Consider the following 20965-nt stretch of genomic DNA (forward strand, 5'->3'; position numbering starts at 1 on the left):
CTGAAAAAGAAAACCCAACAAAACCCATCTACCCAAAATAGTGGCAGCTTTGTAGAAACAGCAGCATCATCTCCTCACAAGCACCCCACTGCAGCCCTTCCTGCCCTCAGAACCGTGCATGATGATGATGTGCATTCCAAACCAAAACGAACCTCTGAGCTACAAATTCAGCCTCTGTCACCTTTTCTCTACTGTACTACGCATTACCGAGATGTTAATTTTGTTCATTCAGACTGAACAGGGCTGGTTGAGTAGTACACCTACTGCTTTTAAGTTGAGGTTTACTTTAGGAGTTCTCAAAATACATCACACTTACACTAAGTGGCTCCTTAATGGACTGCTGCCAACCCTCCCTTCTTACGTGGGAGACAGATTAAGTATTCTGGTTTGTTTGCAGTGAACTATGAGAAGAAATCTGCAACAACAGCTGACAACTACACTCATCTTTTAATACTTATTTTTCTGTTTGTATGTAGAGTACCCACATCTTCAAAATACTGTGTGTTTTTATTAACTCTAACACCTAAGACTATCTGAAAATAAAAAATGTTTTCCACTCTGGAAATGGAAGTCTATAAAAGTACACACCCCCATATACTCACCTCAGCTTTCTCCTTTAATTTCTGAGTTCATCATGCCAGCTCCACCCAGGGATTCAGCAGCTCTCACAAGATCTCAGTGTCCTACTTGAGCTTCCCATCACTGATACTGCTGGAAGTCCCTTTTCAGCGTGTCCAGCTGTCACTCACAACATAGCAATGAATTTTAGGCACATGAACAAGATGCTCACAATAATGGCATTTACACAGCTGTGTCTCTGAGATGCACTTGCCTCCTACTCAGACTGCAACTCTGCATTACCATTTGTCCTCCCCACCTACCTTGCAGCATCTGAAGGGACACATGAGCAGGAATTCCACAGCCAGCTTTATACAGCATAGAACAAGTCCAGACCTATTTGATTCATGAAAAAACCATGAAGTTTACCCATAAACAGAGCTACAGGTGGCTGCACTGGGAGGAGCTAGCAGAAAGAAGTGTTTCCCAAACAGTAGAAAATGGATAGAAATTAAAAGTGGTTTATTTACAATTACCACTGTTCAGCATAATCTGAAATTATTACCTGGATGGACACTGCAGAACCATTCCCAGAAAATAAGTGGCACGTAGAAGCAGTTAATGAAAAATGAGAATTTAGATTTTATGTCAATTGTAAAGCCAGGGTTATCAACTGAGCACAAACACAACACACACTGCCTTATCAGAGCAGCCTTACCAGAATAACCATGTAAACCAGACTCGACTCACCAGTCTAGCATTCTGCTGCTTGCAGTACCAGACAGTCAAGGAAGAAACATCCATTTCAGAATTAATACCAGAAAGCTTTTGATTTCTCAGACTAACAAGGGAAATACACACGTGAGAACATTACTGCTGGCTGCAGAATTAGTTTACACCAGCTGAACGTATGTTATTATTTAACAGCTCCTGTAAACCCCTTGCTCAAACTTCACTGACTCTATTGACTGTTGAAGCACGAGAGTTGCTGTTCCACATCTCAGCCTTTGCAAAGGTTCTTTAGCAAGAGTTTAAGGGTAGAATTCTCCAAGATCAGCTAGGAAAACTATCTGCATAATGGCATCTTGTTTGTCCCATTTTCAAGTTCTCAGCATCCCTGGCTCAATTAGCAGGGGTAGTTTAGGGGTTTTTTTTGATACAACAGCAATTTTTCAAGAGTAAATAATCTGATGAAAAGAATTCTAGTATTAAAGTAATTTTACAATCTTGAAAATCAAATCAGATACCATCAGCATTTGAGAAAAATGGATGACTTCTGAGCTAGTTCAAAGAGAGCTGGGCAGAACTTGCGTTTTAGGAAAAAGATTTATTTAGACATCTGTTGCTCTTAAATTACAAAAGTTAAAAAGAGCATGCAGTGCACTGACACATGATCGATTACTTCTAAAGCTGTTTTAAGACATAAGGTGGTTTCTCTGAGAGAAGACAACTCAACATGATCCAAACTCAACTATCCATTTCTCGTATTTCTCAATGTCCGCAGCAGAAACAGATTTTGAAACTTTCTTCAAAGCTATTTCAAAGTCTTCCATAGTTGTTGGCATGTGCATTTCATCTCTGGGAAGATTTCTTATTTCTTCTGGTGTCAAGCCTTCAATACGCCTCCTCATAGCCATCAATGATGCATCTCTAGTCAGGAGGGTAAGAAAATAAAATCATTACTCAATACGGGACAGTGAGCTCAGTTGTTTGAAAGGCTCAACACAGCATTCCAGTTAAGCTGCTGCATTTGACTAGATTCAAAAAAGAACTGTAAACTTTTGTGGGAAGATCTCCAAGTGCTTGTACAAGCTACAATACCACGTTAACCATATTCTTCAAACGTGGCATTATCCTCACTATTCACAGGCTAGGCAAAAGAGGTAAAGACAAACTGGTTTAGCTAATGTCACTGCATGCCTATGATGTAGCTGCTGTTTATATTATTTTTAAAGAGGAACAAGGCAATACCTATTTCACTCCTATATAAAGAAGGAGTAGTTGGATTGTTTTGAATGGTTTCTGGTTTGAACATGAAGCCCACTTCAAAGACAGAGGAGTCAACAGTATCTACCTCCAACCTGTACACTCAACAACTAAATGTTAAATAACAAAATCTGTTCTGTCTGTAGCTCCTCAAATGTCTGGCCTTAATGAGCACTGAGTGTTTTTACAAGTGTGTCATTTTCTTTTGTGTTAGGTTTGACTACATTTTGCTGCTAGATTTCCAGCAGCAAATCTGGTAGCAGCAGGTGATAAGCTGGTGAAGTGATAATTAGGTAACACTGGAAGGCTGAAGTTCCTGCTAATTCATTGTTGTATATCTTATAATAACAAGAAGACACTGCTTATCTGTCTAGCAGTTAAAAAGATGGAAGTGTAATCTGAGTGATATCACAATAGTATATTGTGTCATCTCACAAGGTGAGAATCCAAAGAGAAAAGCTTACACGTTGTCTTCCAGAAGGATTTAGAAAATGTTTTGAGCATATTCTGTTTCAGTACCATCCCCTCCCGCTAAAGGAAACCATAACTGTCAGACTCCAGGAATTCACTAAATAATTCACAGAATCACAGAGTATTCCAAGTTGGAAGGGCCCCACAATGATCATCACGTCCAACTCTTCAATGAACAGCCCGTATAGGGATCAGACCCACAACCTTGATATTACGAGCACCACGCTCTGACCAACTGAACCAATCTCAGTGTTAATTAATAAAATAAATTCTCTGATACAGGAACTAAAATTTCAGAACAACCAAAAGGTTGCCTTGTTGAACTCCATCTCAACCAAATATCACCATGCTTTGCTGTTAAAACATCATTTGTAAGCCATAAGCTACTGTTACACAATGGCATGGGGGGGACATTCCCTGCATCTAATTTGCTTCCAGACAGCAGTTAAAAAAAACAAAGTCCAGCAAAAACAATCCAGCCAACCAACCAACAAGCCCATCACACTTTAACACACTAACAGAACTGAAGTGCAGCTGCCAACACTTCCTTTTGTAAAGTCATTTTATGGACAGTCATTCCAAACTGAACTCCTGGTGCTTTCTCAAATGCAACCTTGGTGCTTGGAGAAGCACCAAAGCTCTGTTTAAAAAACAAGCAGCCACCCACTGGAAGACACAGCAGGTGCCAGTTCTGTTCTAAAGGCCTTTCAATATTGACATTCCACTCAAAACAACAATTTGAAGTTAGTTCACACTCACATCTAATCTGCAGTTTGGATGTGTTTTGTATTTCCTGAATTTCATTTTACCTTTCATAAAGGCTCACCTTTATTCCCCCCTGGTTATATGCTGACTGCTAGGAACTGTAGTGTTACCTCTGACTGGTTTTCACTGTGGCTCAGCAAACTTTGGACTTCACCTCAGATTCTTTAAGATAGGAGGGTCATTTCAGTAAACCAGTGTTCATGTCCACTTATATTTTGCTTGTGTCACTAGCAAGGACTGCCATAGTTTATTTACAGGTTTGAACTTACATGCTTATATACCGAGTGCCTGTACCATAAAAAAGCACTTTTAAATAATCCACGTATTTTTATCTCCATGTAAATGAAATAATCATATCCAAAAGCTATTTCTCCTGACACCATGAACAAAGTGTAAATACACAGGCTAATATGAGTACTTTCTTAGTGATTTCAAGCCATGTACATCCAGATCTCAGTTTCTGCTTGCTGCCACCTCAGTCGTCATTTCAGAGACTGCCACAAATAGAAGATTCATATGTTTCTTTGTGTTTTTTAATTTGTTTGCCTTTTTTTGTTGTTTAATGGTATTTGTACAAAGGAGCTTTGGTTAAAGAAATCCAAACTAATTATGCAGAAATACATACACACATAAAATTCACTGAAAAACATTACAAGTATTTTCCTTTCTAAGTAAGTGTATTGACATTCAGTGTAAAATTAATGACAAACAACACTGAACAGACTGGAAGAGACAAACTGCAACTATAATGCACAAAACAGCAGATCAAATAAACTCTCTTTCATGTAACATGAACCTATTAGTACAAACTCCTTTCAAAGCAGAACCAAGACTGATTGAAAGAACACCAGAAATTCATCTCACAAACCTACAAAGGAAACAAATCTCCACAACACAGATTCAAAGCAACTAACGTACCATTCTTTTCCCAGACACTGTGCAAGGTTTGTCCAGGATATCATACTGAGGCTTCAAACTTTTATCTCAGCCTGCAGTGGCCCTGCTGACAGAGCCTTTGGTGGCAGCTTTGTGTACAGGCTACTTGCTTTCATCCCTGGGGCACAGCACACTGTCCTCTCAGCTGTGCTGACATGTGTCTGCAGAGCCACGTTAAGAATCTAGGCAAGAAATGGATCCATGTTTGAGGAAGCAACCAGGAGGTGCTTTTACTCCAGCTCTCTCATCCTGCTCAAAGCACAGTCCCACTAAAGTTGGGCTGGAGCTCTAGACAACTAGGAGCTCAAGCCTTGCCCTGCCACGCTTCAGTGCTGCCTCCAAAGCCTGAAAGCAGCATTACGCAGGTGTTATTAGATGACAACAGCACCTTAAGCAGCTTCAGTTCTCTGTCCTGTACTGCAGATCTCAGAATTTGCCACTGCAAGTCCTTTGATGTAAACAGGACAACAGACACTTGTCCCTTAATAGATCACTCTCCTCCTTCCCCTTCCAATTTTTCAAAGAAAATGAAAGGGAGGAATTAGAAGATATTTTTAGTCAATTATTTCAGGAATCTAGGCTAGAGAATAGGTCCAACAACTGTGTGCCAACAGTACAGATGAGACAGGGAAATGAAGGAGGTAGCAGAAAACTTTAGTCAGTCTCATCACAAAAACAATGTGCTGAGTACACAGCTCTTGTACCATCACAAAAGACTCTACAACTTTTCCATGTGATGAAACAAGACAACTCCATGTTATTACTTTAATTATTCAAGCCTCTATCACTGTTGCCTCCTCCATATGGATTTCCGCAGACGTCATATAGCCCAAGCAGAATGACTGCAACTCTACAAGTTAAAGTTTACCATCCTGTGGATAGTTCTCATGCATGGAATTTAGTCTATATGAAAGAAGGTGGCATTTTACCTAAATCACAGCTTACTAGATTACTAGGTTGCAACTACTCTTCAAATGGAAATGTAGGTAAATATTAATGCAGTATTTTACCTTTTAGCTATACATGAAAGACAAGTTACTATCCATTTTTATTCAATAACTTTAATAATGTCAACTGGTTATCTTACAAACAGTTTTCCTAAAGTTTGCAGCAGTAGTAACACAAATGATGCAATGCAACTTACCTGCATACGTTGGTAATGTCTGCACCTGAATAACCCTCCATTTTCTCAGCTATGTTTGCAAGGTCAACATCATCAGCCAGTTCCAGTTCTCGCAGATTTATTTTTAGGAGTTCCTCTCTACCTTTGGCTAATCACAGAAAAGAAAACAGAGTCGGTATAATTTGCTTTCTGAAGATAAATAATAAATTGAAGGAGGATAAGAGGGAAGAATGAAAAAAAGGATGCTGTACTTGCTACAAGAGTAAATGTTCAAGCTGGTCCTGAATCCATAAGCGAATTTGCATATGGGTATCAATTAGATTTTTAAACCAAGTGATCAATATCAAAGGAATGTTGATAAAGTTTAATTTTAGAATTTTTAACCACTCCTCTCCCCAGTTCTTCATACCTGATGGTAAAGGAATGTAAATTCTCTTTTCTAGTCTCCGTCTTAGGGCTTCATCAATATCCCAAGGAAAATTAGTAGCAGCAAGTACCATGACCATCTTAGAAGGATCATCATTTTCAGTAGCCCCCCCAACACCTGCAGCAGAGAAAAGAGGAGGTAAAATATACAAAGTTTTTTTGAAATTTCATGTACAGAGAAAACAGTTCTGCAGTGTTAAAGCAGCTACTCTCCTGCACTTTAATGAGCCCAAGCATAACAGAATCACCAGGCACAACAGAGTTTGCCTTTTCATCTCTATGAAGCCTGCAAGCATAAATGGAAGCTTGGTTTAAACCGCAGCAGGGGCATAGGCCACTGCTCAGACCAGGAAGTTCCTCTCTCTCATGGCTAGAATGGTTTTACAGCAAAGTTGTTTGTACTTCTGACACAACAGTGGGTCAATTTTCACGTCAACATCTTGTAGCAGCAGGTGAGTAAAGAAAAAAACGCCCAGCAGCATCACCACACCAAAACCCAACACCCTTCACAGCATTCACCAACAGCTACACAAAAGCAGCATGACTCCCCTACAAAGTGTCTTCACTTCTGGAGTCAGGCCAAAGGTTTCATATGTACAGGTGGACTGTACAAACTGCTGAAGCAAATGTTTAAATTTGGTGGACTAAATTACAACAACTTAGAGACAGATAGAACACCTCAGTTTCTAAATACTATGAATCTAGTAAAACAGGAACGAGGTAATTTTGGCCAAGTTGCTTCTCTCTCTCTTGTTTTTGCTCAGAACAGGATTGGGCTGTAGGATGGCCATTGTACCGAGTCTGCCTGAGAGTCTAGAGATAAAACACTTTTTATGAATGTCTAAGTAAAAGGATTCAAATAGTTCTAACTAATAAAATCAGATTATGTACATACTTGACATGAGAAGAGTATTAGAGCTCTGCTGCTCTTTAAAGACAAAAATAAAAGGGTACCAACATCAGAGAAGCATAAACAAATATGCAAATCTTCTGACACATGGAATTCTATCACAAATCAGTTCATAGATTAGCACTTCTCAGTAGTTCCTTCTCTTTGCTCCCCAGTGTATAAAATGGATGCCTCTATAGCAACTCCGCATTGTTACCTACTTTTGAACTTCATTGATATGTGAAATATTAGCCACATATTTGTAGTGAACTCAGTGTTTTAAAATGAAAACTCTCCCTACCACTTCTACAGAACAGAAGATCTTCACTTGCTGTTTATATTTTTAGGAGAAAAAGAGATCCCAAAGAAGTTAACTGTAATGCTGCCTTTGAAGTTAAAATAGAAACAGGTAACTGTTCTTTTGAACCACTTTTTACTTAATTTTGAAGAAGTGAGTGATATGCCAGGCAAAGACTGACAGAAGCAGAACTCTTTTTTCTGCTGCTCTTTTGAAATCTTGTATTTTCCATGGAATCTTCCTTATTCTCGGTCACTAATACAAGATCATAGGTCAGAGGCCAAAAGACTGTTAAATAATGTCACTTGTAGCTTTTAACCCCAATTTCATGTAATGCTTTTGAAAAACGGCTTATGAAAAATTAAGTTTTCCCACTTTTCTAGGGTTTTTGCTTTGTTTGGTTTTTGGTTTGGTTTTTTGGGGGGGTTTTTCCCATCCCTGAAGTTTCCTCCAGTCCAGCAGTTCCCAGTGATCAGGTTATTTACCATCCATCTGAACCAGCAGCTCTGCCTTCACACGTCGGCTGGCTTCATGCTCCTCCGAAGTTCCCCTGCGGCTACAGATGGAGTCTATCTCATCAATAAATATGGTTGTTGGGGCATAAAATCGAGCCTGAAGAAAGCAAAGGATAAAGCAGAAGTTGAAATAGCAGTTCACTCCCATTTAAGCAGTAGCATCATATTCAGAGCTGAGTAATGATGTATTTACCCCAGCTTCTAAGTATCAAATGATCCCCACCCTTCTGCCTCTTGGACCCCAGCACTCAGGTACAGAGCAGCTGTGCATTCATTCAGAGTATTTGAGTAGAAGAGCTTTTGGCAAAGTCCTGTAGTTGTTTGGGCTATAAACAAACATTTCATAAGCTATAGGCAGTTTCCCACACTAGGAGCAACATTTTTAACTGGCAAAGTCATCGCAGAATGCGTGAATGAGATTTCAGTTAAAGACAGGATGGATGTTAAGCTGGGACACCATGACACGGGACCTGTCCAAGACTTAGGTCAACTGCAAAACAACTGATCTTTTTGAAAACAAGAGCATTTAAAGACAATGATCCAGGATAATAAAAGCTATTGTATTAAAGCAGTTGAGATGCTGTTCATTGTATTATCTGCATTTTTGACCAATCACACTGGAGCTGGTATCCTGTCTAACAAACTATAATGTAGAAGATCTTTTATTTCCTGCCTTTTCTGATTACTGTAATTGCAACTCTGTTGCTCCCTTCAGTACTGGGCACTCTAGCAAACACTGCACACACACCTGGTAACACATGGCAAAAAAAGACAACCATTTTCTCAGCCCATTTCAAGTATTATGTGTTCTGAAGCCAACTGCAGTTTGGAAGGCCACTTCTTTCAATCACAAACAAAAAACCACGCACAAAAACAACAAAACACGGAGCCTAAATAGGGTTCTCACCCAGAAAGTAATTAATTCTGTCCCTAGATTTACATTCAAGTATGTTCTGCAGCACTCACTATAAGGTAGCTTATAGTGAGCTACCTCTAATGTAAGACAACCTATTTTTCAGCTTTTATAAATCCATTCAGGAATAATCTTGAAATGCAAATAGGCAAATCGGAAATGCCCCAAGCATTTGAAGCTTGGAGAGCTGTTTATGTATGCTATGAGTTTGAAATCTTGGTAAGGTTTCACTGTTCCGGAGGTGATTCTACTTTATTATCTCTCTGTTCACGTTCAGAAGCTTAAATCACCATTTCAAACAGCAGACGAACAAGTTTCTCAGATTCTCCTCTGTATTTTGAGGTAAGTGTTGAAGAAGAAACATTGAAAAAAGTTGTCTTGCATTCAGTGGCTACAGCTTTTGCTAGGAGGGTCTTTCCAGTACCAGGAGGACCAACCATCAGCACACCCTATTAAAATGAAAAAGAACCAGTTTTAGGACAAGAATCAACAGAGAATTTTACAGTTTGTTTAGCGCAATAGTAAACTACTGGGTGTAAACTTTCCCTTGAAAAGTTATTCAAAGGTAAGTAATGAATATCATTGCTTACTCACAAACACATAGCTGAAGACAGTGTGCAGGCTGATGTTTATTTTGTTATTTACAGTAATTTTGTTGTTGATTTTGTTGTTATTGTTTACAATAAATGCTGTTACTAAAACCTGGGAAGAATTTATTTAAACTGTAAAACATTGGAAATCTCTTGTTCTGCCAAGATCCAATCCCAAAATCCTACTTATGATCACAGCAGCAGATTTTTTCATACCTTCCATGGTCTTCTAATCCCCTTGAAAAACTCTGGCATCCACATTGGTAAAACTACAGCTTCCTTAAGCAGCTTTTTGGCTTCTACTAAATCAGCAATGTCATCCCTGACAAGAAAGTGAAAGTTGTTTGACAGATTCAGGCAGCAGGCAAAGGAATCACTCCACAGCTCAAAAAACCACACAATTAAACTTTTTGTTACACATTTGATCTCCCATAAATCTAATTCATTTTCCTGGATTATTTACATTCTAATGGCAAAAGCCTGTAACAGCTACAATTGACATCAGCCAGGCAGACTCCAGATGCAAAAAGCAAAAAAAGTGAACTATTTCATTAGGACACCACTGTCAGTATTCAGAGAAAGACAAGCAGATGAAAGCAGGTTGGTTAAACTTAGACTAGCTACCAATTATGCTTTCTTCTTTTGCTGCGAGGTTAGATGTCCCTGAAACTTAAATACCATCTCTCATTGTTACAAGAACAGCCTGCTGAAGACTAGCAAATGGAGCGGAATAAAACAGAATTTTTAGAATTCTTTTCCAGAGTTACAAAAGTATTAATTCTTCGATACCTTATAGGATGGTCTTATTTCCTTGAAAGGAATTTTCAGGGCATTCCTCTTATCAGCATGTGCCCAGGTAATATTTTGGTTTCAAAACATATCTATATGAAGAATTAGTTTCAAATCTGAAGTTGTAATTTAAAATTCAATATAAAAATTGAAACATAAATATTAAACTAAAATACAAGACAGTTGCATGCACACAAAGTGTTTTGTGGGACTGTTCAGATTTTTTTTTAAAGCCTCCTTTATTTGCCAGAAGATTTTTTGCTCATTAAATCCTCACGAAACCACCTAAGCTTGGAATCTCAGAACACAAAACAACCTTTATATAAGGTTAAATATTTAACACATTTATGTAAAGGTACTGGCACAGGGTTATATTTTATACTAGTGGCCACATGACACTCAGCAACATTGCAATGGGTTCCTATATTGACATAACTTCTTTGTTAATCAGTTTTCTGTCTTGATAGACAGAGCAGCAAAACAGATTTTCAAATGAAGAGACACTGACAGATGTTAGAAACTTTTACATTGCAAAAGAGTATCTCAAAAGTTGATTTTAGGACTCTCAGAAAATTTTGAGAAGCTTTGTATGGCCAAGCTGGACAGGACTTTAAGCAACCTGATTTAAAGAAAGATGTGCCTGAGATAGCAGGAAACTGCTTTAGCTGATCTTTAAAGGCCCCACCTAGCCCAAACTATTATATGAATGTGTGTGGAAAAAAAATTTTCTGAGCTCAAAGTATTCAACTAAAGTTTAGTTGCCTATTTAAAGGCAGTAAGGAAAACCTGTATGTACTTTTTACATTTAAGTATCTGTTAAAATACTTAATTCTTGTCATATCATGCGAGAGGAAACAGAAACAACTCAAGAGACTAGCAGTACTCAAACTTACCATCGAATGTTGGGATTCTGAGAAATTATATCTCTTTCCAAAGCTTCTACTAAATCTTTGTCATATCCAGTACTATCAAATTTCTTTGGTTCAGACTCTGAAATCTCAGATGTGGCTTTGTTCTACACATAAAGGATACAACAATGTAAATACATAGCAATGGTTATGCTACTAATGAATTTTTACCACAAGTTCACAACAGCATCATATTTTTTAGGAGGTGGCAACATAAACCAGCATGAAAATTATGAAGCATCCGTACTACAGCTGCACTGCAGGATGGATCTGTGTGTTTCACCCAGATTTCTGTAGTGCCCTGGCTCCATTTCCTTCTCCCCAAAGCCAGCATGTTGTACTGAAGCAGTTTCTTTGTTTTGGTACCTAATCAAAACTGCATACACCTATCCCAGTGTAAGAGTTTCTGCCTCTTCTCTCACAGAAACCTGAAACTATCTGAGACAGAGTAGGGGAAAATTATGTGTAAAACTGGACCACAAAGTGTCACATTGAGAGTATCTCAAATTCTCTAAGTGTCATAAATATGTCACATATGTGGGACACAAGAAGAAAAAATTAAGCATGACTTCCATATGTAGAATGAGCAATGGTGATCTGCAGGGAGACCACAAGGTAAAACCAGAGTTAATTGACTAATACAGAAGCATGGACATGAACAGCAGAGAAGCAGCTCTGCAGCAGAGTCGAAGCAAAGAAGCTACATAATTGAAAGGGCTCAAACAGCAGAGACCATGCAACTGAAAGGAAATAAAATGCACTAGACATACCCTGGTTTTACACATTTAACAGCAAGCACTGGTGATGACAGAACAACTGTAAAAGAGAAAAAGAGACCTATCCTGTCTCTCTGTGGGTACATTCTGATGGATAGAGGATTATTACTGAAAGACAATCTAATTTAGCTCCTAATAAAAGTAGTACCTTACACAGCTAAACAATTCCACCCTTGTAGACTATACCATCTCCACAGGACATGACACCTTGCCACAGCTTAAGGTTGCTGAAGCTAACAAACTATTCCACAGATATTGGATTTATTTAGACCCAGGAAACTATGAATCTACTGTTTGCTGTATGGTCTCTCACCTTGGTCATCCACTAAATTTATGGAGACCAGAGCACAAAGCAAAAATCAAAGCACTCTGATTGCCAAGAACAGATCATAGTTCAAGTATGCTAGGGTTTTGATTGTTTACAACTGAAGAGAGTATGGAGCTAGCAACGTACCAAAAAAAAAAAAAAAAAAAAAAAAAAAAAAAAAAAAAAAAAAAAAAAAGGCAAGGGTCTCATTCAGGGATTAAGTCAAATCTTGACGAGCTTTGGAGTAAGTAATTCAATCTTGGTTAAATTATACCCAAAGAAATTAGGCCACAAGGACATCCCATGTGAATGAGCTTCACAGGCTCTACTCCAGAAATTCAATAGGATCATTTTAAGCAACTGCCTTCAAGTTGCAGTAAACGTGTCACAGAATGAGCAAGGTTGGAAGACCACAGTGGGTCATCTGGTCCAACCTCCCTGCTCAAACAGCACCATCCCACAGCACATGGCACAGGACTGTGTCCAGATGGCTCTTGAGTATCTCCAGTGAGGGAGACTCCACAACCTCTCCAGACAATCTGTTCCAGTGCACGGTTACCCACACAGCAAAAAAATGCTTCCTCATGTTCAGGTGACACTTCCTATGCACCAGTTTCTGCCTGTTGCCTCTTGTCCTATTGCTTGGCACTACCAAGAAGAGCCTGGAAACATCCTCTTGGCACCCACCTTCAGATACATTTACCAGATTTCAACTTTCCCAGAGCGACTGTTTGTTTTTAATTAATCCAAAAGCAACACTGTGCACAAAGGAAAGACACCTTATTCAAAGGTGAGATTCAAATCAGCACACTGACATGAACAGAAGAAACATTTTATAGGCATGTCATTTTATAATACACTCAGTAGTAATAAAGCACAACTGAGTTTCTCAACTCCATGAAGTTACTTGCAAGTGTACCTTTTCCTCTTTTCCTTTATTTTGCTGATCCTTTTTTTCCCGGCTGCGGACTGCCTTCCCTTTGTCATTGGGGTTTCGAGAGGACGGGCGGTGAGAGCCTCTGGCAGCTGTACTCACACGGTTATTGTGACCTCTGCAATCGCTGCACGGAGCAGACTGACGCTTCCTGGGTCCTGGCGAAGGTCTAGTTAGTTGTAACATATGCAAAAAGCCTCAGTGTAAAGCCACTGGTGAGCACTACATAACCAAATCAACTGGTTACTATCTGAAAAGCCATTTTGCTCAAGATAAAGATCTCTATGTCAGAAACAAGACAGGTATTTTTAGATAGTGACTGAAAATCCATTTTCCCTGTGCCACAAGCTCAGGGTCCACTTGCTTAAAACAAGTGCCTTGCTTTGTATTTTCATCAGTAGAAGTAATATGGAGCTTAGAAAAAATTAGCAAACAAGAATTTGGTAATACAGCTAAAGTAATCAGTCACTTTATGTCAAAACACACAATTCTGTGTCTGCTTTGTACATACTCCTGTCCCCTCCCTCACGCTACCACTGACATCTGTTAGAACCTCTAGTGAACTATGTCAGATAGCTACGATAAAAAAGACAAAAAGAAACAAACTAAAACCACTACACAGAAAAGTGTCTTTAGCATCCTGAACCACCTAATTAATGGCAGAGTCAAAAGTGAAATTAAAACTCAAACCCAAAAACCAAACAACTCAGGCAACAGCATGTGGGGGGAAGAAGCTTGACATTAGTCAGGACTATGCAAGATAAAACCCCCAGCACTTTCTGGATTAGGCTGCCTCAAAATGACACCTCCTTCACCACAAATGGTGTCAAGCTGCTGGTACAAGTGTTACACATCTAAGTTCAAGAACAAAAATTGCACCACAACAGGCTGAAGTCAAAGCACACTTTGTCCTGATAAATATTAATTTAGGTCTTCAGGTTTCCTCTTACCTACGTTCAGCAGGTACTGGCAAAGACCAGACTTCTGCATCGTGAGCTGGTAATTCTTGTTGTGAGGCTTTCAATGGAGTATTGTCTAGTTTAAAACTCTCCAGTGTTTTCATTATATCTTTCACATGCTTAGCTTCCACACTTATCTCCTGCCAAACCTGATTAAGAAAAAGAAGGTAGACTAAGCACATTGGAAATAAGTTTGTAACAGTCCTCTGTTCAAACCCATATAATGCCTGGATAGATTCCACAGGGTTTAACAAGCTACCTAATTCTACTTCAGTAAGCAAGAATTAGGCACATTAGATATTAAGGATGTTTTTTGGCCTTCCTCAGCATATTTAAAGAACAAACTAAGAGATTTTTGATTTAACATCAAAGAGACTTTAGACAAATTTTGCAGATTAAACATGTATGACAGAACCTAATAGACTAAATATCAATCAAAAGCATCAACTGATAGATTATCAATGAAAAAAAAAAAAAAAAAAGGAGGTTTCTTGAGGACAAATTATCAACTCACTCGCTATTAAGGACCTCAGTTCCACTAAAACATTGAGGGAAATAAGCCCTGAATGGTACCAGGCTAAAAGACCTGAGCACAACAGGGGTACTCATCAGCATAGCTGTCAGGGCAGACAGTGCACTGGCTCCTCAGAAACATGTTTCATTGACTGCTCTGCCACTGACGGACAAAGAAATCATAAAGACGACTTAAACAAGTCTATATAACAAAAAAGAAGCCTATATATAACAACACTAGTTCATGAGAGAATGGGGTAAGTCTTTTTTTATTTTTGTTTACAATAAGATAGGCAATTCTTGCTACTTCAATGCTTTTCCCTCGAGATGTCCCAGAAGAGGCTATTTACCTGCTGCCATTTCTGTTGCAGATAGGTATCTCTCACAGAGTACAGATACTTATTCATTTGGTCAAGAACTCCCTGGTAGTAGACCATTGCAGAGTCATAATTTCCCAGTAAGGCATATTCACGGGCCAACTTCACATTCTCAATGATCATAACAAGGCTCATGTTCAACATGAAGCTGAAAAAAAAAATAAGAAATATTAAGAAAGTAAAAAACCAACTGAGTACTGAAGCAATTTTTTGCAAGTATTTTCGTATGCTTATTACCTCATTTGGCATATCAAAACATAGAAGCTGAGAAAACATTGGTTAGCAAAAAAGGGCCTAAAATGAATGTCATACATATAAAAAGATAATGTTCGGTAAGTAGAAATTAGACTTTTCACATCACAGCTTTGTTTCTTGTCATGGAGATTCTGTCAAAAAGCCCATGTAAGATATGCAAATTTAAATGCATTATTACAAGTCACAATTGCACAATTGCATACTCTCCTTACCTCTTTATTCTACCGTAAGAGAAATCACTATTTTACTGTGCCTGGCCTGTGCTGTGTGCTTTAAAAAAAACCACACAAAAAACACCAAGCAAGCAACAATCAAAGGCCTTCTTCCTAATGCATTATATTTCATGATTTTTTTTTTCCCCCTTAACATTCCATGCATGAGTTTTAATAGCCTGATTTTGCCTTGTGGAAAAACACTATTCTTCCATTAGCTTGATTTTACAATTCTTCAATTTTATGTAATGTCTCTTTGAAACAAATATCCACCTTCCACACCCAGCTTGCGACTTCCAATCACCTTCATTCTTACACCTAAAGAAACCCCTGAAAAACATCAAGGCTGCTTAAGTTATCACTGAAAAGTAAGCAAAAGCCACAATTAAACATTTAGTGTGTAACTACCCGTTTTATTTAATGTATTGTTCAAACCATGGTGCTTTTCCCTGTTGGTGGTTTTTTGGAGCAAGCATCATAGAATGTGACTACTTCCACTTTGCAGCACTAACAGAATCTGTGCTTTTAGATGAGAATAGCACAGAAGTATTATTTATATAAGTACAGTAGAAGTAGAAGCAGAAGCAGACTCATTTTTTACAGTGCCACTACGCATAGAGCAGTTGTCCCACATTACTCTCAAGTGTCTTATACACCCCATCCCCTTCTTCTCTAAGATACTCGTGCTGTCTCCACTTTTCTTGTCTCTTACGCACCAAGAATTTCCTCACTCTCCTCATAATTTTCTAACTAGGCCCAAAAAACATTAAAATCAGCATAAAAACCATGCCTGCAAGAGAGTCATCCTGCTCTCATTTTGGTACCCGTACCTAATGCCAGGAAGAAGCAACTGCAGACAAGCAATTCCAGCTAAGCCCTGGGATGAAGCATACTTGATACAGATCAACTATTTAAAGAATGTAAGAGGCACTAAATTCACATGCGCAATAAACAGACTTAAGACTGAATATATTTCAAGACCAGGTCAGGGTCAAGTTCGGACACATTATCAGAGGTTTCAGAAGCCACTCTTTGCATACACCTGCCAACCTACTGCTAAAATGTGAGCTCTGCATTGTAAAGAGCGGCTGCTAAGTACTAATCAAACATTTTAGGGCTTTCATTCCTTTTTGTGTCCCCTTCCCAAGTAGTTTCATGCACACAAACACAGTTCAGGCATTCCTGAGCCAACATCCTCTTCTTTTTTTGCTTCCTTCCTCTTCCTTCCCCAGCTTCCCCCGGAGCAAATAGCTGCTGTCAAAATTTTCAGCGCAGAACAGCAAAACTCTGGCAGCAGCGGAGCTGAAGCCAGGCCTGTGAGAGCCCACACCCATCCCTGCAGAGGGGACCCGTGGGGGTGAGCAGGAAAGCTGCTATCACAGAACCTGTGTAATCTCACTCCGGCCAGAGACTCGCCCAGCTGGCCATGATGTCTACAAGCTGAGACAGTTAATGTGACCACCAACTACAAAGACTAACATACCCCAGGCTAATTAGGCTGTGGAGACACAGTTTGGCTTGGGAGTTTTGTTGGTTTTAACCTCAGTAGAAAGAGCCTGAAGATGTTTGTCAACTGCTGTACAGATCATCACACAGATGTCAACGAAGTTTTCCCTGCTGTATTTAGGAGCAAGCTCTTCCACTCCTGCTCATCCTACCAGATACACCTGTTTGCCTGTCCTGAGCATTCAAAACGATGACTAACACTACTGAAATCACAAGTTGAGCAAGCTGCTAATAGACACTTTAAAAATCAAGTAATAGCAAGTTAGTAAAACCAAACTAGACTTTTAAATACAGAGGCAAGTCATAGGTGACTTCTTTTTTCACTGAATGCTGTAGAGCAATCCAAGCAGAACAGCAACTTTATGTATACAGAAAAAGAAAAAGGTTTGTAAGAATAGGCTTCATCTGGAAATGTGAAAATGACAGGAATTAAAAAAAAAAAAGGCAAAAATAAAAAATCCCCAAGAAATCAAAAAACCAAAACCAACAAAACTAAAGAGGCAAGTCAGAAACATGAAAGCCTGGGACCAAAAGGATAGCACTGCACATAATAAAAGAGTCAACAACATTTTTAGGTTAGAAAGGGCAGAGAATGTAAGGACAGAAAGTAGAAACAGACATGTAAGCAGAAGCTAGCAACTTGTCGGAATAAAAAAAAGAAAAAAAGGTGCTCACTCAAGTTTCTAATGCTATTGGAATCTACCTGCTTCATCAGTGCTATTGAAAATGCAGGATAATTTGGTTTAAACTAGAAAACAAATTTAATTTGTTGCTTCATCTTGACTCATGACAGCAAAAGAGCTTGAAGTGGCTTTCAAATACAAGGTTCTTCAGTACAAGTGAGGCAGAAAAAGCTGCTGGCTCTGCTTATGTCTGGCTTATGTTGCCACTTCAGGCAGTGTCAGAGCTGATACACTAATGAGAGTCCAAGGGTCTGCTGTACTTGTAAGTGAAGATGGTAGAGCACGTCTAAGGGGGGAAAAGAAGAGGAGTTAGAGTACTAATCTGAAAGCAGATTGAAGTTTGTGACAAAAGGTCACAATATACTGGGGCAGCTCGGCAGGGTGGAGGACGTGGGAGAGGCGTGACTACACACAAATCCAGAGCTAAACCAGAACTGAAGGGATTAAAACTCTCACAAAACTAATCCGGCACTACTTAGTGATTTTTAAAGTATTTACAAATACTTAGCAATATCACATGTGTTTACAAATACTTGGTGCTATCATGTAACAGGATGTCAAAGCAGCAGGTCTGCACTTATCAGCCACAACCTTTCCATGAATCATGACCAGTGAAGTTATCTGTGTTTCAACAGCCACTGAAACAGTGAAGAGCTCATAAAGTTTATAGTGAACAGGATATAAGGGAAATAACCTAAGCACTTTGTCTTGCAAGTTTAATGTTCCACTGTGTACAAACACACAAGCCTTCACAACAAGAATAATCGCTCTTCTCACCAGCTGCAAGTATATAAGGAAATTAACCCATCTCTAGTTACAAAATACATTTTATCATATGCTCCAAGGACCTGAAGTATTTCTAGAGTATAAAACAGCCAAGTCCAGCAAGGGTGAAACCTAACAAAAGTTCAAGAGCCCTATAGCCTGGGAGGTTTTGGAGCTTATTTTTGTATTTCATTTGAAAGATACCAGCCTAACCATTATCAAGAAAACACTGGGGATACTTCATGTTTTCCATAATAGCTTCAAGAACTCATCAATAGAAATGACTGTAAGTAATTTCTGCTCACAGTCATATGTTAGAATCCAGGAACACTGAATGAATCCTGTAACACAAAGAAATCCCTCAAACTTTAAAAAACAAAAGAAGAGTCTGACATGCAGATATTAAAAGTGAGTATTAACATTGGTCAATTACCGTGGTGGACCTGATGACTCGAAGAACAGCATGAGCCATACACGGAAAATACTCCTAAAGAGTTCTCTGCTCCAACCTTAATGTCTGGACTAAGCCAGAGCCTGAATTTTGGCAGAGTGCACATGTTTCCATTATTTCAGCCTGCTATACAGGCTCTGACATCAAAGCAACCGTGTAGTATTTGCAAAGTTCTCTTAGCAAGCCAGATGAGAAAAAAAACACCCCAGCTTTCGGGAATCAGTTTTTACTGATGACACGATGGCCTGCATCACCTCCGAATTCCCTTCCACCTTGAATATCCTTCTTCACAACATTGGTGGCCAGAAACATTTGGTATCAACAAGTGACTGTGCTGATTACTTAGGAAGAAGAGTTGCCAGACTTACTGGATACTGAACAAAATGGTTCTCATGCAGTTGCTGTATTTAACAGTAACGGTAGCAAAAGAACCACTACCAGCAGCAGCCACAAACAAAAGCATGGATGGTAGTTTGTGCAAAATAAAAAACATTAAAAAAATCAATTACTAGTAGAGACACACTGGTGGCATGTTGATTTTATGTTCTCCAGTCTAAGCCTTTCGGAAGGTTTTATTAAGCAGGCTACTTTGTCCCCACTTCAAGGGGGATGGCATTCTTTCTGATGTTCAGTATTAAATTAAAAAAAAATTCTCTGGAAGTTTAGAGAGGTCCGCGGCTGAATAGATATCTGGAATTCCTGCCTACAGCTTCTCTCCGTCTGGAGAGAAAACTCGCATCATGGCAGATTACTGCACATAAACAAAAAGCCCCAAAACCAACAAAGCAGGTGGGGAGCGAAGGGAGCCCAGCCGGGCGGGCTGCGGGAGCGCGGCCGCACACCTGCGGCAGCCCCCGGCGGCGATGCCCCGTGCGGCGCCGAGCACATGTGAGCCTCAGCCCTGACATAATGAACTCGTGATCACAGCCACGGCTTTCGCCACAGCAACCCCGCGGCTCCTCGCCCCCCGGCCGCGGGGCAGGGCAGCCGGAGCCCGCCCGTGCCGTGAACCTTCGGGGTGGCCCCGCCAGGCGGGGCGCGGCCATCGCCCCCCGCCCCGGGCCCGCCTGTCCCTGCGGCCCGGAGCCCGCCGGCCCCTCTCGCTCACTTACTCCTCTCCGGAGCTCGTACCCGCGGCGGAGGCAGCGGCTCCCACGGCACCAGCCACGACCCCTTCACTTCTTCCGCCCCCTTCCTCCTTTAGCGGCGCTGGCCCCGCCCCGGCCCTGCCCGCCGCCTCCTCCCGCCGCCGCCGCCGGCAATTTTTGAAGGCAAATCCGGCTGCGTCACTTCCAGCCTGGTGGGACGGGGGAGAAGATCCGCCCAGCCGGACCGACAAAGAGTTGGTGGCTGTTTGAGCGTTTTTACTAAAAGCTAAGAGCTGGTTTTGTATTAAGTTTTAAAGACCAGCGGGAGGGAAAAAAAAAAAAAAAAAAAAAAAAAGAAAAAAAAAAGTCGAGAAAAGAGCAGCTGCATTGGCCGGGAATCGAACCCGGGCCTCCCGCGTGGCAGGCGAGAATTCTACCACTGAACCACCAATGCTTGTGCGATGGGGTAGGTTTGCCTTTTCTTACTCAAAGGTGACAAGCACAAATTCCCCCGCCCCTGCGCACTCACCTGAGAGACCGCCCTGGTGGTCGAAGGCCTTCCTTCCTCCGGCTATTTCCTTTCCGTAACTCAAAAATGTGAGCTTTGCCGAATTAATAGCAAGCGCCCACTTTTATCTACACGTTCTTTGCTTGTGATTTGTCTGCACCTCTTCAAACTTTCATAGATGGTCTAGTTCTGGGGAAAAAAAAACCCCACATCTGAGAGTGCTGAGGAAAACCTGCCGCCGAGCGCAGCCAGACCAGGAAACTGCCCTTATGTGTCCCTGACGGAGCAGTACCTCGTCACCTGTCTAAATAGACTCAGCTGCTTAGCAACAAATAGGATCTAAAGGTTGGGCACAATGCAGGAGGTTTATGATAGTCCTTCAGGGTGAACTCCAACCTCCCACAGCAGTATGTCATCCTTTAATTAAGTATATCACATCCATTCCTACTCGTCTCCTTGTTCTA

At 40.2% G+C, this 20965-nt stretch overlaps 1 protein-coding gene and 1 non-coding gene across 7 annotated transcripts; both read right to left on the reverse strand.

Moving 5' to 3' along the window:
• Positions 1 to 1865: 1865 nt before the first annotated feature.
• KATNA1 (katanin catalytic subunit A1) lies at positions 1866 to 20737 on the reverse strand. Of its 6 annotated transcripts, none has more exons than XM_066315458.1 (11): positions 20523 to 20737; positions 15007 to 15181; positions 14135 to 14292; positions 13170 to 13353; positions 11153 to 11274; positions 9687 to 9792; positions 9171 to 9329; positions 7938 to 8064; positions 6249 to 6383; positions 5861 to 5987; positions 1866 to 2208 (listed from the first exon to the last, which is right to left on the reverse strand). In XM_066315458.1, exons 2-11 carry the CDS (start codon positions 15175 to 15177, stop codon positions 2010 to 2012), a joined length of 1488 nt encoding a protein of 495 aa, XP_066171555.1. In that variant the 5' UTR covers positions 15178 to 15181; positions 20523 to 20737; the 3' UTR covers positions 1866 to 2009. The 6 variants fall into 6 exon arrangements, 5 of the variants coding, with proteins under 5 accessions (XP_066171555.1, XP_066171552.1, XP_066171554.1 ...); XM_066315455.1 differs by lacking the exon at positions 20523 to 20737 and adding an exon at positions 20018 to 20171; XM_066315457.1 differs by lacking the exon at positions 20523 to 20737 and adding an exon at positions 20037 to 20122.
• On the reverse strand, positions 20377 to 20447 carry TRNAG-GCC (transfer RNA glycine (anticodon GCC)). The gene has a single exon. It is a non-coding gene; the product is annotated as a tRNA-Gly (tRNA).
• Positions 20738 to 20965: the final 228 nt, after the last annotated feature.

This window comes from Sylvia atricapilla, chromosome 3 (assembly GCF_009819655.1).
Source record: "Sylvia atricapilla isolate bSylAtr1 chromosome 3, bSylAtr1.pri, whole genome shotgun sequence".
NCBI classification, from domain to species: domain Eukaryota; kingdom Metazoa; phylum Chordata; class Aves; order Passeriformes; family Sylviidae; genus Sylvia; species Sylvia atricapilla.